The sequence below is a fragment of the Sesamum indicum genome, linkage group LG8 (genome assembly GCF_026168435.1).
Source record: "Sesamum indicum cultivar Baizhima isolate 11 linkage group LG8, ASM2616843v1, whole genome shotgun sequence".
NCBI lineage: Eukaryota > Viridiplantae > Streptophyta > Magnoliopsida > Lamiales > Pedaliaceae > Sesamum > Sesamum indicum.
Genome location: NC_142664.1, coordinates 28242874 through 28260073, shown reverse-complemented (window position 1 = coordinate 28260073; position 17200 = coordinate 28242874). Strand labels below are relative to the sequence as shown.

General features: G+C 34.5%; 4 protein-coding genes across 9 annotated transcripts; 3 read left to right on the top strand and 1 right to left on the bottom strand.

Annotated features, from left to right (window-relative positions):
• The first annotated feature begins 387 nt into the window (after positions 1-387).
• LOC105169181 (uncharacterized) lies at positions 388-2675 on the top strand. 2 transcript variants are annotated; one of them, XM_020696495.2, is made up of 3 exons: positions 388-698; positions 800-886; positions 1107-2675. In XM_020696495.2, the coding sequence occupies exon 3, from the start codon at positions 1126-1128 to the stop codon at positions 2419-2421; it is 1296 nt and encodes a 431-aa protein (XP_020552154.1). In that variant the 5' UTR covers positions 388-698; positions 800-886; positions 1107-1125; the 3' UTR covers positions 2422-2675. The 2 variants fall into 2 exon arrangements, with proteins under 2 accessions (XP_020552154.1, XP_088740328.1); XM_088884202.1 differs by lacking the exon at positions 800-886 and having other exon boundaries at positions 389-698.
• Positions 2459-6135, top strand: LOC105169180 (uncharacterized). 3 transcript variants are annotated; one of them, XM_020696496.2, is made up of 2 exons: positions 2459-2598; positions 4782-6135. In XM_020696496.2, exon 2 carries the CDS (start codon positions 4813-4815, stop codon positions 5950-5952), a length of 1140 nt encoding a protein of 379 aa, XP_020552155.1. In that variant the 5' UTR covers positions 2459-2598; positions 4782-4812; the 3' UTR covers positions 5953-6135. The 3 variants fall into 3 exon arrangements, with proteins under 3 accessions (XP_020552155.1, XP_011087822.1, XP_088740329.1); XM_011089520.3 differs by lacking the exon at positions 2459-2598 and adding an exon at positions 2820-4451; XM_088884203.1 differs by lacking the exon at positions 2459-2598 and having other exon boundaries at positions 2820-5433; positions 5536-6135.
• A 636-nt stretch (positions 6136-6771) lies between these two features.
• LOC105169178 (uncharacterized) lies at positions 6772-7836 on the bottom strand. Its single transcript, XM_011089519.3, has 2 exons — positions 7398-7836; positions 6772-7187 (listed from the first exon to the last, which is right to left on the bottom strand). Exons 1-2 carry the CDS (start codon positions 7554-7556, stop codon positions 6939-6941), a joined length of 408 nt encoding a protein of 135 aa, XP_011087821.1. The 5' UTR covers positions 7557-7836; the 3' UTR covers positions 6772-6938.
• Positions 7837-9928: 2092 nt separating this feature from the next.
• LOC105169177 (WAT1-related protein At1g25270) lies at positions 9929-15734 on the top strand. Of its 3 annotated transcripts, XM_088883238.1 has the most exons (10): positions 9929-10009; positions 10673-10735; positions 11632-11689; positions 13323-13554; positions 14045-14107; positions 14259-14375; positions 14464-14716; positions 14842-15000; positions 15083-15234; positions 15345-15734. In XM_088883238.1, exons 4-10 carry the CDS (start codon positions 13352-13354, stop codon positions 15589-15591), a joined length of 1194 nt encoding a protein of 397 aa, XP_088739364.1. In that variant the 5' UTR covers positions 9929-10009; positions 10673-10735; positions 11632-11689; positions 13323-13351; the 3' UTR covers positions 15592-15734. The 3 variants fall into 3 exon arrangements, with proteins under 3 accessions (XP_088739364.1, XP_088739363.1, XP_011087819.1); XM_088883237.1 differs by lacking the exon at positions 11632-11689; XM_011089517.3 differs by lacking the exons at positions 9929-10009; positions 10673-10735 and having other exon boundaries at positions 11189-11689.
• Positions 15735-17200: the final 1466 nt, after the last annotated feature.

The window sequence follows — 17200 nt, the reverse complement described above, 5'->3', positions numbered from 1 at the left end:
ACTTAAGTCATTATTGGATTTATTGAATAAACAATTAAAAAAACTTGAAATAACGAAATAATATGGTACGATAATCAGAATAAAGTGATAAGATATTGAAATATGCGTGAAAGTGGGCAAGTGGAATGCAAGATTGAGCATGGAGCTCGTAACCTCGTTATCAATCGTGAGTAATAAGTATGTGCCAGCGAATAAATCAAATTATCATTATGACTGCACTATGATCTTTATTTATAATCATCCACCAAAGTTTTTTTAAATTATAATATTAATAAAATAATAAATTATAGTAGGTTCATTTGAAGTGAAATAAATATTGGTAAAAATTCAAATTTTATGACATTATATTAAGAATTATGGGGTCTCCAACCTAGACCTCTTGAGGTAAATATGATGTCGTTTTTATGTTCTACACTTTGGTTAAATTCTGTCTGGCCCAAAGAAGCAGTAATGTGCTTAATTCTCCAAAATCCAACTGAGAATCACCTGAAAGTGGGCCAGCAATTTAGGGCACATCGTGTTTCAGAACGCCCAATTTCAAAGCAACCCAATTTCCCTAAGGGCTTTCTGAGCAGATGATGATATTACCAAGGTAGTAGCGGTTCAGCATTCTTGCACTCAGTAATTAACAATTAACAAACTTCACATGCAATAGAAGGTTTACCCTCGGATGGCTCGTGGGTTTGCCTTACTTTGAGGTAGTCATCAACGTCTTATTTACATTACTTGAATTGTTAATGTTTGGTTTTCGTTGTTGCATTCTTTCTTTTTTGTTGATGTAGTTGCTTTTGTATTGAAGTGCGATGAAGAAATTTACATGTAATTAGAACGAAATGTGTTAAGGCTGTGAAGATTGAAATGGAATAAAGTGCACTTGCTTTTTAAGGTATTTTTTTGCTGTAGTTTTGCATTATTCCACTGATAGCATTTGATGGGTTTATGTTGATTCTGGCTTGTTATTTTGTCTTTGAGGTATATGTTGAAAAAGATTGCTGCTCTCTTACTGTTGCAAAATCATAGAAAAAGAGATTCTTGCTTTTTGTGACTGCGGATTGCAGAGTTGGTTGAGCAGAAACTTTATCGTAGTTTGATTTTTGGTTGTGTAGGTTCTTGTGTTCGTTGAGAATGGATGGCAAGTTATTAGCTAGTAGGAATCTGGTGCAAGGAAAATCTTCCGGCTTTCTAAATTTGCAAGAGCCAATGCAAGCTAATGGCAAAAGGGTCCCCCAGCCATTTCAAGGTTTGGTGGTTTCTCATGATGCACAAGCTCAAGATGCCTTTCCCATGAGGAATAGAGGCGGGCGAAAATCTGATATGCCAGTTTCGTTTCTCGATGGCAATGGCGAGGGTGATACAACAAAGAATTCTTGTGATGAGGACGGCTCTTATGCTATGGGGGAGCATGTCGATGCGAATAATGAAAGTGAGAAAGAGAAAAAGGAGTCACCTTGGCAGCGTGTGAAGTGGACTGATCAAATGGTGAAGCTTTTGATAACTGCAGTTTCTTATCTTGGAGAAGATGCTGGCTCAGATAATGGTGGTGGTGGAAGAAGGATTTCACCACTTTTGCCAAAGAAAGGTAAGTGGAGAGCTATCTCCAAAGTCATGGCGGAAAGAGGATTTCATGTATCGCCTCAACAATGTGAGGATAAGTTCAATGATCTCAACAAAAGGTATAAGAAACTTAATGATATCCTCGGGAGAGGTACTTCTTGTGAGGTAGTTGAAAATCCAACACTTCTAGATTTGATGGATATATCTGCGAAATCAAAGGAGAGCGTGAGGAAGATATTGAGCTCAAAACAGTTGTTTTACCAAGAAATGTGCTCATATCACAATGGAAATAGGCTGTATATTCCTCATGATCAATCTATTCAAAGGTCACTGCACTTGGCTCTTAGAAATAGTGATGATCTGGAGTCCCATGAATCGAAGGCCTACAGGTCTGACAGCATCAATGATGACGAAGAAATCGATGCAAGTGAGAGCCAAAATGATAACAATGAAGAAAAGCATCCTCTGCATGATGATCTTCGTTCAACAAGGGTGTCTACTAAGAGGAAGAAACCAAGAGAGCCTGAATATTTGGATGCAGATCACGTCATGGATTTTATTGCTACCAAAAAATCTACTCCTCATGATCATGCAAGAACTAACCAAGTGCCTGGTCAGGGCACCACTCTAGACTGGCAAAGAAACCCGTGGTTCATGTCCCGCACTGTTCAGTTGGAGGAAAAGAAGTTACAAATTGAAGCTGAAATGCTGGAGTTGGAAAAGCAGCGTCTCAGATGGCTAAGATTTAGTGAGCTTGAAGATAGGGACTTAGAGAAGATGAGACTGGAAAATGAGTATTTAAAGCTTGAGAATGAGCGATTAGCATTAGAAATTAAACGCCAAGAAATGGGTGGCCATGCCAACTAAATTTTTCATTCACTGGCTAGTTTTTGTCACTTCACCCTTTGCAGGTGCACACTGCTCAACTTGTACATTCATTGCAAAGTTTTTCAGTGAGTGAAGTCTGGTGTATCATCAGATCAGTATCATAGACTTTGATTGAAAAAAAAATCCTCGCTTCCTGCCCTTTCTGTTAGAAAAAAGGTAATTCATGGTTTTATATTTCTGAATTGAAAACACATAGATGTGGAATTACCACCTTCTTAAGGAAATATTAAAAATGTGCATCCAGTTCTTCTCTGCCTCTTTATGAGTTATTATGTGGTAGACTTTATCTGAATTGACTGCAAATTTAGTACATTGAGAAGTTATTATGAAGAGATGTTATATAGCAAATCCTTTGCTAATATTCCTCATCTATACATGTAATTGTTTTATAACCATAGCTGGAAGACACAATTGTTGAATGTGCTTGAAACTTGTTTTGCCAAGTTTTGCTTGCAACTGCAAGTTCATTTGTGACATCTTTAGGCTGTATCTAAAAATGCTAAATAAGATAATGCTCTAGCCCATAGTTTGAAAATTGAAACCTATGGTACTTTGTTTTAGCTTGTTAAATAACTTAGTTTGTGCTGATTTCTTCAGGAATTGTCTTTAAGATGATACATTTTCTGGCTTGAAAAGCATTAAAATTTGTCATAGTTTGTTAACAGAATCTTTATCTATTTACATTTGAATATATGTTGTCACTTTTTTGAATTTTTGTTGGATGCATTGGGCCATTGATTTCTAGTTCTTTCAGCTGTTTGGGGAAAACATGATACGAATTTCTTTTTGGTGCCTTGGACTTTACGTATTGATACTTATTTGTGGAGTTCTGATGTATTTGTGGAAAATGAATTGTTAAACTAGTTTAAAACTTAATCGCAGGTGGGAATACATCCACCTGCATCAGTCTTGTGATATTTCCTGGCAAATATTTCAAGTGTAACTATCTCCACAGTGTGTGTGATGGCTATGTAACAAAATGATGCTTATCTGTTGATAGAATGCAATGAATGGAACATGATGATTTCTGATTCATTTATAGTCCTCTGTTAGACTAAGCACATTGTTGGATAAACAATGAGCAAAATTAGTGATTTAATATCCCCTTCCAACATCTTTTGCTATGTTTCAACTCACAGTCATCTGAAGGAGTTGAAACTTATTCGAGTCATAGTTTAGCTTAATTGCGTACATGCGTCCTTGCACATTCAAATGTATGCATCCAGGCATTGGTATGTTTGCATGTATTCATTTTAGAAGGTGAGAGTGTATCACGTAATATTCTCTAGCAAATTTCATAATGAGATGTCTGTTTCCTATTGGTGCCTACAAGGATCTTTAACGCATATAATTAATTAGAAGTGGTACCGTGAAGAGTAAGATTGATATTTAATGCGCAAATCTGTAAAGTTAGTCAGAAAAGCAGATTAAGCAAACTTGAGCAAATCCAATGCTTTTAGCCAGGAAACCTTGCGCTAATTAAACTTGAAACGGCCTAGTACTTTGACCAAGCAAAAGGGCAGCATACCCTTTCCGCATTCTGAAGTCTTGTTGTGAACCCTCACCATCCAAAATATTGATTTATTTTTGTAAGATTACATGTACACAAATACTCAAGGCCCAAAAGGTTATTATCTTCTATAGTTACCAATCAATCTCCTTTTGGTGTGGATGTGAAAACCTGAATTACTGTACATGCATCTATTCTTGTTGAGATTATTGCTAGAAAATAATTGAGACCCAATCCCAAAGCCAACCACCTCGAAACCCATTGGCTGCTTTGCCATTGGCCAGTTGTAGGAAGAACTGGCACTTATTTCCTCGCCTATCATTCAATTTATGTGGACCCTTCTTCATTGACGACGTTAACAATGTGGTTACTGTAAGCACTTCTTACTGGCTTCCCTTCCTTGCTTTCCCATATGAGAGAATTGCAATTAATTCCTTGCCGATCAAAAGATGTTCTTTGGATTTGAAATCTGGAGTTTTCTCGGTGTTGTTATCTCCTGGTACTTTCTATTTTCTTTGAATTCTGATTTTCTTTGGAAAGGATCTGCATGATAAACAGCCATACCGTGATTTTTTAGCTGTATTTCGCACTCTGACCTTTTTGCATATGCTTTACTTGGTATATATACTCCATAATCATCAGATGATTGTTAAAAGGGGTAGATTTGTTTCTTTATGTTTCTAGGTATACTTCTTAGTTTTTAGTCCATATCAATGATGTAGCTTGCGTTCTGCGTGTTCATTTGTCCCTACTTAAATTAAATGCGCCTACTGTTAATTGTATCTTTTTGGTGTGACGTTCTGTGGTTAATTTTGTTATCTCTGGAAAGATTCACGAGACCGGTGGTTATGTGACATAACATGGAAGATATCTTTCAAGTTTTTGGTGATATGATGAGGAGTGGACCACTTAATTTTCAAGAGTCACAGGAACCAGTACAAATTAACCACCAACAAGCTCCAGATTCCTATTCATACGGAAGTTTTTCATTTAATCAACAGAAAATTCCAGATGCCTTCTCTTTTGGGGTTGATGGCATACAACAGTTTGGTCAACCTGTTATGTTGCTTGACGGCAACAAGGATGAGGGCATGAACCAATTTGCAGGGAATAATCAATCCCCAAATGGTCAATGTGGTCCAAATAGGCTCCCTGAAGGTAGCATAGAGAAAACTGAACAAGTATGGCAGAGGATTCGTTGGACAGACGAGATGGTTAGGATTTTGATTGCTGCTGTTTCTTATGTTGGGGATGATGTTTCATCAGATTGTCCAATAAAAGGCAAGTGGAGAGCTATTTCCAACATAATGGTTGAGAGAGGCTATACTGTATCACCTCAGCAATGTGAGGATAAGTTCAATGACCTCAACAAGAAGTTCAAGAGATTGAATGATCTACTTGGCAGAAATATTTCATGTGATGTTGTTGAGAACCCAGCACTGATGGAATCAATGAATATTTCTGAGGAAGCCAAAGAGGAGGTGAGGAAGATTTTAACTTGTAAGCAATTGTTTTACCAAGAAATGTGCTCATATCATAACAAGAATAGAAAATTTCTGGCTCATGATGTGCCTCTTCAGCAGTCAGTGCAATCTGCTCTTAAAGGTAAAGCCAAATGTGATGATCAAAATGTGATTCTGAGCATGCCTGCAAAGAGACAGAAACATGGAGAAGACAACGGAGTTCCCAGCTGGGCTGATACGCATCCACCTGGGAAAGAGCTCACTGATTTGATTAATGTCCCCCCTGAGGTCATCGAGGGACAGCAGGAACTGAGTCAATGGATGATATCCCGCTCGCTGCAGTTGGAAGAGAAAAAGTTGCAGATACAGAACCAGATGTTGGAACTGGAGAAGAGGAAGTTTGAGTGGCTCAAATTCTGCCAACAGGAAGACAGGGAGCTGCATAAGATGAGGCTAGAAAACGAGGTAATGAAGCTTGAAAACGAGCGTTTGGCATTTGAGCTCAAGTGCCGAGAAAGGAGTTATGCTCGGGACTGAAAGAACATGTCTATGATTCCTCCCGTCTTGTAAGCACCATTGGTTTAGTGGTTAAATCCTCTGCTATTCTTTGTATTTTGCTTTCCAAATATGCCAAGCACAGAACATATGTTGAACTCTTTTTTCTCTTCTTCTTTCCAGTTGTGGAACTTGATAGAATGATTATTCAGAATCATTTTCTGAGTTGCTTTTTGTTTTTATTGCGTTCGATTAACTGGTGTTGAAGCATAAATCTTGGTGTTCATCCTCTTCCTGTTGTTGAGGTACTGGGAAATATGTTAAGAATGTCGGACAACCTCACATGTGACGTGTGATTTGTTTCATTAGACACCTTCGTCTCAGCTTTATTGTCTTTTTCACTTTCTTAATCATGTGATAGAACCAGCATAATGTGCTCAAGTCCATGGACATTTAAACATTTGGTAACTACTTGAAGGCATTTTTCACCTGCTGTTTCATGCTTGAGACAAGATTTCCGTAGTCGGTACCATGAATATGATCATCCTAGTACCTGAGTACATGAAGAAGTTGTTCTGATTTAACTTGTGCTGCTAAGTAATTTCTGCATTATCTTGGGGGGTTTCTAAAGAAACTGTCTGGTCATTGTTCTTGCTTGTTACTTATTACAATCTTCGACTTTTCAACTACTGAGGGTTTGTTTTCATTTCTCTATGAATCATCAGCTCACTTATTTCCTCTTTCTTTGCTGTTGCTTCTGCTTTATTTCATCACAATTCAGAATCAGTTTCTTAGAAATTTAGAGACATTTCTCAATTACCTCCAATTGACACAAAAGAAAAAGTCTAACTTCAAATCATATATTAAAATATTTTATTTTTTTATTAATTTTCTCAGCAAAAATCAAATTATAAATAAAATAACAAAAAATAATCATCCAAAGAAAATGAAAACAAAACTTAGAAAGAAATTAACAAGTGTCTACTACTATGAATTAGCAGCCACAAAATAAATTTATAAGCATCGCATTATTTCTGTTCCGCCACTTCTGTTTTCTTCTCCTCCTTGGTGGCCGCCACCGGAGCTTCCGTCTTCGATGTCTCATTCTCTACTTTTTCTGCCGATGGAGCTTCCGTCTTTGGTGTCTCAGTCTCTACTTTTTCCGCGGCCGGAGTTTCCGTCTTGGGTGTCTCAGTCTCTACTTTTTCCGCCGCTGGAGCTTCCGTCTTTGGTATCTCACTCTCTACTTTCTCCACCGCCTCTTTTGGTGCTTCGGCCTGCCATCCATTTTGGAAAAAAGAGCCCCAAACAAATTATGAAATGATTGAATAGGAACTTTAGGCAACGAATCAATTAATTAAATCTAAGAGATCTTTTCTCTAGAAAAAGAATATCATATAATAATATCTTGGACCTTAATTTCTAATGAGGAAAAAGAAAAAGAAAAACATTACAAAAAACACATCACATGAAATGAAAGTTCTAACCTCAACTGCCTTCACCTCAGGCTTGTCAGATTCGTCCTCGGCCTTCTTCTCCGTCTTGGCCTTGGCCTCGACGGCGGGTGTCTCCTCCTTGAGCGGTTCGGGTGCCGGGGCGGCGGCCTCAGCCCTCATATCCTTTGGTACGCTAGCGCAGGCACCCATTATTATTATCGAAGCAAAAATGGCAACCTCTCCCTCTGAAGTGGAAGAACGAAACTGAGGCGTTTCGGAACTCACCGCGAGAGAAAGATTGCGCAAGAAAGCAAAGAAGATATACGGGCTGTTGCTTATTATTATTATTATTATTGTGATGAGAATTGGGAGTGGCAGTACGAGGTTTATATATGGATAGGGAGGAGGAGGAGGAGGAGGAGGGAGCTCCGAGTCCGAGGTTCTATCTACGGCGTAGAAATGTTTGAAGGAATGTACATGGCCGCCTTTCATTCTCTTTCCTAAACCGTTACCATATTCATAATTCAAATCCATAGTGCACCACAACTTATTATTGCTCAAATCACCCCTCCTACAATCATCCAACCACTCTCATGCAAATATCACACATTTTCTTTTTTTTTTTATTTATTTAAAAATAGATAAATCCCAACCTGATTTATTAAAATTTATTATAATTATAATTATTTTTATTATATGAAAATTTATAAATACCCTCTAGTATTAATAATCGTTTAATCAATATTTTTTCGTGATAGCTCATTATCTGTTAGACAATCATTAATTCTTTGACAATATTTGTAATTTTTTAAATAATTAATTAGGAGATATTCGTAATTATATAAATGGCTCCAGGGAGACTATTGTAATATACATTTATTAAAATTGATGAAAGAATTAATCTTAAATATGTAGCAATAAAAGAAATTGATAGTAAATTAACATTAAAAAATAGTGGAAAACTAAACATAGTTGCGGGTGTTTTAGTCTAATTTAACACATTTAAGCCCTTTTCATATTTAATAGAATAGATAATGAGAAATTTTAATGTCATTCAAATTTTCATTAAGTTTGAATTAATTATATAATTACACTTCTGTTCTTGAGATTTGATATAATTACACTTAGACATCTTTTAATTTAAAAAATTATATCTGGGACTCCTAAAATCTATTTCATCTAAATTTAGGAAATAAATTTATTGAATTTTGAATAACGAAGGGACTTATTTGTTAGAGAAAGCAAATTTCAAGAGTGTTGGATGTAATTTTTCAAACTATATAAAATTTATGTGTAGTTAATTGCACCGAACTTCAAGGGGAGAGTGTAATTATCCCTAAATGTATAGGTAAATTACATTAATATTTTCTCAAATTAGATCCAAATAATGTCCAAGTATCCCTTGATGCTAGATAAAATAAGTAATTCCTCTCATAAAATGAATTAAACGTAAATATGTATGCATAAAAATTATTGATAAAACATTAATAAGAAATATATGTATCTATAGTATATTACAAAATAAAGATTTTGTTGTACAAATTTTCAAATACCAACTCAAAATTTATCCTACAGTTTATTTATTCCTATTAAAGAAAATTTTGATCCCATAGTAATTTTAATTTTTTTAATAATGTTAAAATTATAATTATTATTTCTTTTAACCCATTGCTCTATGTTGCTATGTCATCTTACTTTTTGATGTTTCATTTTTTCACAAACTTTCATATATATATATTTAAGATAAATTACAATAAACTTTATGGAGTTAGGCGCCTCCTTATTTGAATAATTATCAATATTCTTTGATTTTAACAGTCGTCCAAAATTACTATAATTCATGGATTTTCATTCCCTTTTTTAATATAGTAAACTAACAGAAAAAATACCAATGTGAATTATAAATTATATTGTTAATTATTTTATAAGATTTTCTATTTTTTTAATAATTTTTTCATCCACCTCGTCTGAATTTTTATAATTTTTTATCTTTAGTAAAGGAAAAAAATTGATTAAGGATAAAGTTGACAATTCTAAACTCTATCAAAAGATTACATAATTTCATCAAATATGAATGGAGTATAGATATTTTTTTAAATAATGATGAAATATTCGTAATTGTGTCAAACCTCAAGCGAGCTCATTATAATTTACCCTATTTTTGGGCATTTCCGTCATATTTTTACAGTGGTACTAATTTTACAAACAAAAATATTAAAATTTGTGTAACGTTCGTAGAATTTTTCACGTAATTGGGAGACTAATTGGTAATTATTGAAAATTTAAATTTAATTAGTAAATAAATTATAGATTGAATTTGGAATGTAATAACACTTGAACGGATTAAATTGGAGTTCGTTATAATATTTAGGGCAAATTATAGTAATTAAGAAATTAGAAAGGATGTAATTGGTATTTTAAAAAAAGTTTAATTAAATATATAAAATGATAATAATATTTCATATATATTAGTAATATATATATATATATATATATATATATATACAAATGAGGGGGATTTTGATTGAGGCGGTGGGGCCTCTTTTTCCATTTTTCCTCATTTTAAAACACACACACACTCACAAAACACACACAGCAATGCACACACATACACTTTTATAGAAATTGCAATTTTCTCTCGGACAACAGGAAGAAAAACAGAGGTAAGAAATTACATTTTAATTTTTATTAATTCATATAATTATATTATTCAATTAGTTCACTTATTAAATGTTGATTATATTGAACGGTGAACTATTTAATCGGAGTATTTTATGATTTTGGCTATTTAAATTAGTGTCAAATTAAATATCACAATTATTATAAAAATGATATAGTTGAGCAATTAAATTATTTGATTTGTTAGATTTAATTATCCTTATAGTTAATTTACACAATTCCATCGGAATGATTAATCAAATATGTAATTCTATGTATTATTGCTTAATTAAATTGTATAGCAACGGTAAATTGACAGGAAATTCATAGAAATACTTCGGAAGTTATATTTTAGGAATATTATGTTATTAAAGAGGAAAATGAGGTTTCAATGGTAATATAATTTACGAATGTTATTAAAAATGATAGTTATGGATATATAAGGGGTTTGATTAAATGAATTCTTATGGATTTATTGATAAATTAAATATATATTTGAGGAGCTTAGAAAAGGTAGTTATTTGAAAGAAATGGAGCAGGAGGTTGGACTTTAATATAAATAGAATATTAAAAGATTGATAGAAATGTACGAACATTATATAATAGGTTATTTAGAGTTTATGATATTCTATATATATGTTGATTATACGTATAACATTTTGTTATAGGACGTGACGACAAAGTAGAGGGTTGAGCAGTTCCTCGTGAATCGAAGTATTTTGAGATTTACGGTAAGTATAGCTAATTGGATTTATATATATATCTATATGTGTAGTATTGTATATATATTTTATATATTGCTTTATTGAATGCGAACGTGGACTTGGCTTTATATTATTATGTGTGGCTTTTGTATATTGATTGTTTATATAATTAGTTGTGGATTATTTGTTAGATTACCATCATATTGGTGAAATTATTATTATGTGATATGTAATGGTAATGTAGGGATATGCGGGATATAATTATGTGATAATCATATAATTGATTGTTGATGAAATCAAATTGGGAGTCGTTATTGAGAAAGTGATTATTATAAAGAATAGAATGACGATTGTGAATGGAAATAAAAGATGATGCTTACCTAATTGGAAACACATTCAATGATTTATGAAAATATGATTGATGATAATGTGATTGATATTGAGATATGAAAAATATGTGAATTAAGCTAGGTACCATGGCGCGTAGGGTACCGGGATATTCCGAGGCAGCAGGGAATATCCTGTGCTTGTTAGCTACACACTGGGGTGGTGTGGGGCTACCATGTTTGTTGTGATGTCCTGTGCTATATTGCTACACAGCTGGAGTAAAAGAGTGTGGGGATATCACACAACGGGTATCCTGTGCTGTATATGATATGATGATGGCCGGCGAAACCATTGACTGATGTATACCAATTAGAGTAAGTGGGGCCCTTAACTAATAAACGATAATGTTGAATATTGTGTCATAGATTGATTTATAATTGTGAGTGGGTATTACTGCTTATATTTGTTGTTGCTATTGATAATGACTGTTAGTCGATGTGACTGCATGTACGTGAAATTGTTGCCTGTGTATATATATAAACTGATCAGCTATACTTATTGAGTAGGCAGCTCATTCCTTGCCACGTACTTTTCAGGAGATAGGTCACACTGACTAGCCACATTGACTTTGAGCGGTGCCGTCGTCTTTATTAGGTGGGTCAGCCGTGACTTCTGAAGCCAAAGTTTTTGATTGTTGGGTTGTAAATATTCTGGTCTTTTGTCGGGATTTGTGTTTAAAAGCTGTGGTATGATTTTCCTTGAGGTTATGTACACGAGAACATGTAGTGAGGGTAAATATTACTTTTGGTGGTATATATTATCTTTTGTGATATATAATATTATATTGATATATTAGAATTTATTTTACGGGTTGAATTAGAATTACTTATAGAATGAGTTCTGACTAAGTAAGAATGAAATAGTGATAATTAGATGTAGCGAGTAGAGGGTGCTACAATTTGGGACTAAATTTGGCTATTTACAAAAAGCATGAGGCTAAACTTGCAAAGTGTTCTAGTATAGGACTAATTTTGTAATTAACTCAATAAATTCCTTCTCTTAAAATTTAGTATAAGTATATGTAGACCCTTTATGTGGTTTAAAAAATTGCATCCAGTACTCTCAAAGTTTGTTTCAGTCCAACAAATAGATTTTTTATTCCTTAGTAAAATTCAAGAATTTACTAACATCAAGATGAAAGTTGATTTTGGCCCCACTCGACTTATCACAAATTTATTGTAGGTTAAATAATTTTATATCTCGAAACATCTTCAAATGTTAATGCACGTGATGAAATATTTATAATCAAATTAGAATTATAAAATGATTTGTAGTAGATCTGTAATAAAACAATAATGAGTCAATACGAAGCTTTCTAGCTAATTTAATATTTTTGTTTTTGACTTTCGTTCTTTTAATTTTTCTTATGAGGTGTCAATCTTATCTATATTTATTATCTATACCTTATTATTAGGTGAAATCGCTGTTTTAATATTTTTTTTATCTGCCAATTACATATTTTTTTATATTTAATTTATTTATTTATAATCTTCCCACACTACCACTCTTCTACTCCTCCCCTTCCCCTCTCTTTTCAACTTTCACTCTTTATAACTTATTATTTTTAAGTTTTTTAAATATTTTTAACTTCTTCAATTATAATATATTTTAATTATAGTAATTGTTAAAATATAAATAAGGGAAAATATTATTTTAGTCCGCTAAATATGCTTAATTTTAATTTTAGTCCGATAACTATGTCCATTTTTGTTTAGGTCCAGTAACTTATGAAATTGTTTACTTTTAGTCCTCTGGCAGATTCTTTTGAAAGACAGTTTTAGTTCATATGCACTCATATGGGTGAAATTGTTCGAAAATCTGCCAGAATACTAAAAGTAAGCAATTTCGTAAGTTATTGGATCTAAACGAAAATGGACATAGTTATCGGACTAAAATTAAAATTAGGCATACTTAACAAACTAAAATAATACTTTTCCCTATAAATAATATTGAATTTTAAATAATTATTGTTCCAATCAAAGGGTATATATATATGAGTGGAAGAGGTTTCTGAAAATCAAATATTTTGAAATTAGGTGAAGAAAAAAAAGGAGCAATAAGTGAGCTAGTTACGTGTTAATTGGCAACGGAGTTGGGTGGCCACCCACTCGGCTGACATATAACCACAACTGGAGATACTTGCATGCATCGCCTCTCCAGCTCTCTCTTTAACTCTTAGCGTTTCCTCTCACACACCATACATACACATTGCTGTCTACGTACGTAGGGTTTTCAAGAGAGATTCTCAAGGAAGATATGGCGTCGTGGGAGAAGATGTGCAGCACCATTCATGGGTTGAAGCCTACCCTAATCATGGTCTTGGTTCAGACCCTATTATCCCTCGTCAATATCGGCTATAAATTGGCTGCCAACGACGGCATGACCCTCTCCGTTTTAGTCGCCTACAGATTGATCTTTGGTGCTGCTTGCATTATTCCGGTCGCAATTGTTGTAGAAAGGTCGGTTCTTGAAATTCTTGGTTTTCTTTTTTTCTTTTTAATTCACAATGCATTTTTGAATAATTCGTGATTCGCAATTATCAGAGAATATATTGCTTGGGTAATGTTGGTTCAAGTGGATGGAGTGTGGGATTATTACTTCATTTATGAATGTATAGGTCAGACATTAGTTTCGGTTTAATTCTTTCGTCGTATTATTGTGTTCTCATGCATGGAAATTAATGTTTAAAGGATTTATATAACTTATACATTTCTTGTGGGAATACAGTTATTTAATGCGAAGCATTTTCTGGGTCCAGAAATAGCAGTTGGGATTTTCTATTGCAATTTTAGTATGCTTTTAGAAACATATGTTATTTGATTTTGGGGTTTCATGGATATTAATATTGAATAAAGTAATATATATGGGTGAAATAACAAAGATTTACTTTACCAAGTTTTCTTCCTACTCTGAATTATGTCTCTTGTTTTTTTGCTTGATTCCGTTCAGGAAAAAGAGGCCAAAGTTGACATGGACGGTAGCCTTGTATGGATTTCTTTGTGGCTTATTCGGGTGAGTTTTTCAGTCTCTTGCTGTCTGTACAAACTGTTAGTGTTTGGAACCTCATATATCATTCACATGCTTGAGCTTTGAATGTCGAAACGCAGACAATTTATTAGACAAATCTTGATGTGAATATGGTTGTGGAAATTCATGAATGCAGGGGATCACTGGGGCAAAATCTATACTTGAAAAGTCTTGTTCTCACTTCTGCTACTTTCATCTCTGCCATGACCAATCTCATTCCAGCTATCACATTCATTATAGCCATTAGCTTGAGGTAATTATTAACCGATTATATCCCATTTCCATTGTCTAATGTGAATCTGTACTAATATTCAATATGTCTCGTGTGCACAATATTTCAGGTTAGAGAAGCTGGGATGGAATACAATAGCAGGTAAAGCAAAGGTGTTTGGGACCTTATTAGGCATAGGTGGAGCAATGGTGTTCACATTTTACAAGGGCCCGGAATTGCACATCGGCAAAACAGGAATTAACCTGTTAAAAATGACATCGTCTCGTGGACAAGCACAAACTCAGAATCACCCTAATCTTGTTGTTGGTTTACTCTTGTCCCTGGTCACTTGTCTCACCTATTCACTCTGGTTGATCATTCAGGTTAGCTGGTAATCACGGAACATTGCCTCGTTTTTGTGCCTTTTTTGGACGTATGATTTGAATTTTACAACATTCTCGGTTAAACATATCTTTGTCAATTTTCTTGGCTCTATTGTATGGAGCAGGCTAAGGCTGCAGAAAAGTATCCGTGCCCTTACTCTCTCACTGGTATGATGACATTCTGGGGCTCAATCCAGAGTGTTATATATGCAATTTGCGTAGAGAGGGACCGGAGCCAGTGGATTCTGGGGTGGAATATTAGACTTCTTGCTGCACTTGTTGCGGTACTTGTTTTAACAAACTAGTATTCTGTTCAATACTCGTGAACATTCGCTTAATTAAGATGGTCCGACATTCTTTCTACAGGGAGTTTTGGGCTCTGGATTGATGTTTACCTTAGTTGCATGGTGTGTGAGAATGAGAGGACCACTCTTTGTTTCCATATTCAACCCCCTTCTGCTTGTGATCGTGGCAATTGTAGGAATCCTGTTCTTGGATGAGAAGCTACACCTGGGAATGTCTCTCTCTTTCATCACTCAAAATTGCAGTAACAAGAAATTCTTGTGATCTTTTTACATTAGATGTCTAAGATTTGTTGATTAAATGTCAGCATTGCATTCTTTGACAGGATATTTGGAGCCATCTTGATCGTGTGTGGACTATACATAGTATTGTGGGGGAAAAGTAAAGAATCAAAGAATGCGAATCAGATACTACCAGAGAGTCAAGAAAATAGGCAGCATGTGGAGACACTTCCGGTGACCCATAAGGCTGGCTGCAGCAAGAAACATGACGACGAAGAAGACCAAGAAGAAGAAGAAGAGAAAAGGGATTCTCAGGCAAGCTCTCTAAGTGGTCTTTACATGTATCCATAGAAGTATTATTGCCGGCAAATGTATGAGGATGTTTTTGTTTCTTGGAGAGGCTCCCTAGTTCGAGTCCTGTTAGGATTGAAGTTAAATATTTGGAAGGTAAAGATTTTGAGTTGGCAAAATTAATAATCCATTCAGCTCGAGTATACCATGTTATCATATCCGTTAATTATAATTGTCAACTACTTTTTGCTTTTAATAATTTACTATATATATATATATATCCGTTAAAAATTCAAATTTAATCTTTAAAAAATTCTGAAACTTTAGTAATAAAATCAGAATTTTATTTTTAAAATTGAACCCAAATATTTTTGTTGATCTATATATCAATTGTTCATGTATTAATTAAAATTACAACACCTATCCCTTCTCCATCTCTGGTACCCATAAGAAACGTCACATTCTTGTACGGGTAGCTGTCGGGGGGCACACCCCCAGCCCCACCCCCCAGTAATCAATCCACTTCATACAACGGAAACCTACACGAACTATTCAAACCAAACGACTCTAGTTCTCCCTTTCCGACCTGATCAAACGATTTACTTATCTCCATCAGATAACTGTATATCCTCATTTTCCGTATTCTTCGTTTATTGCTCTTGTCCCGCTCCTCAGTCTATACACTGGGTCGTACAATTCAGGAGCTTCGCCGTCGTGGGCAGTACTAGGAAGGAAGAACTGTTCAAGTATACAGTTGCCGAAAACATGTTCCAGAGGCATGCCTGTACGTCGGACTCATTTTCGTCCTTAATTAGGTTCACAACAAACCATGCGGCAGAAGGGTTTCTTGGGTCCCCCCCTTCTGTGAAGTGTTTCCAGATGCAAGCTTAGCTGACACGACTTCCACTCGACTCGGATCTTTCGCAGTTGATTCAGACATGGAAATGGCGGCGGCAACTTATTAAACACAAACCTCTTCGTCACGAGCTTTTCTTGTTGCACTAGACCGATGGTGAGAATCGAGAATGAGACAGGTACCTGGGCAAGGAAATATCGGGCCAGATCAAAATTCGTCAGTGAAGACTTACCTTTTCCTCCTCAACAGGCGGCGGCCCATGAAAGCCACCAGGGAGGCTGCATCTGTGCATGGTGCATGGGACGATCAAACTCCGACAGCAACTTCTGTTGTGGATTTTTATGAACAAAGCTCCTGATTTATAGGGAAAATTGTAATTTTTATAATTTTAGTATTGTAATTTAGGTATTGACAATTTTTTGTTTTGTCCAAATTAATTTTATTAATTAAATTCTATAATTTTAATCATTTTTTGATTAATTTAACTTAAAATTGCATATGACTTACATACAATATCTAAGGCCATTCATTTGTCTGCACACACACCATTACAAGAAAATAGTTCAATAATTACGAAAAAAAAATCGATGGTAAAGTTAGTGTCGAGTTAATTAGCAAGTAAATATTTCGTTGCTAATCTATACTATTTAATATATATTGTAAACAATTCAATGCTAAATAAAAGTAAATTTTCGTTGCTAAATATTAGCAAGTAAATTATTGTATTAAATAATATAATTTAGCAACAAGAATTTTATTTGCTAATTATTTCGACATTAATTTTTTTTTGTTGCTATCAACCTATTTTCTTAT

Excerpts from the sequence above, each read along its gene's own strand:
- LOC105169180 (XM_020696496.2), top strand. The coding sequence starts at position 4,813 with ATGGAAGATATCTTTCAAGTTTTTGGTGATATGATGAGGAGTGGACCA.
- LOC105169181 (XM_020696495.2), top strand. The coding sequence starts at position 1,126 with ATGGATGGCAAGTTATTAGCTAGTAGGAATCTGGTGCAAGGAAAATCT.
- LOC105169177 (XM_088883237.1), top strand. The coding sequence starts at position 13,352 with ATGGCGTCGTGGGAGAAGATGTGCAGCACCATTCATGGGTTGAAGCCT. Across the intron at positions 14,376-14,463 it reads ATTATAGCCATTAGCTTGAG|GTTAGAGAAGCTGGGATGGA; the intron begins GTAATTATTAAC and ends ACAATATTTCAG. Across the intron at positions 15,235-15,344 it reads GAGAAGCTACACCTGGGAAT|GATATTTGGAGCCATCTTGA; the intron begins GTCTCTCTCTTT and ends ATTCTTTGACAG.
- LOC105169178 (XM_011089519.3), bottom strand. The coding sequence starts at position 7,556 with ATGGGTGCCTGCGCTAGCGTACCAAAGGATATGAGGGCTGAGGCCGCC. Across the intron at positions 7,188-7,397 it reads CTGAGGTGAAGGCAGTTGAG|GCCGAAGCACCAAAAGAGGC; the intron begins GTTAGAACTTTC and ends AATGGATGGCAG.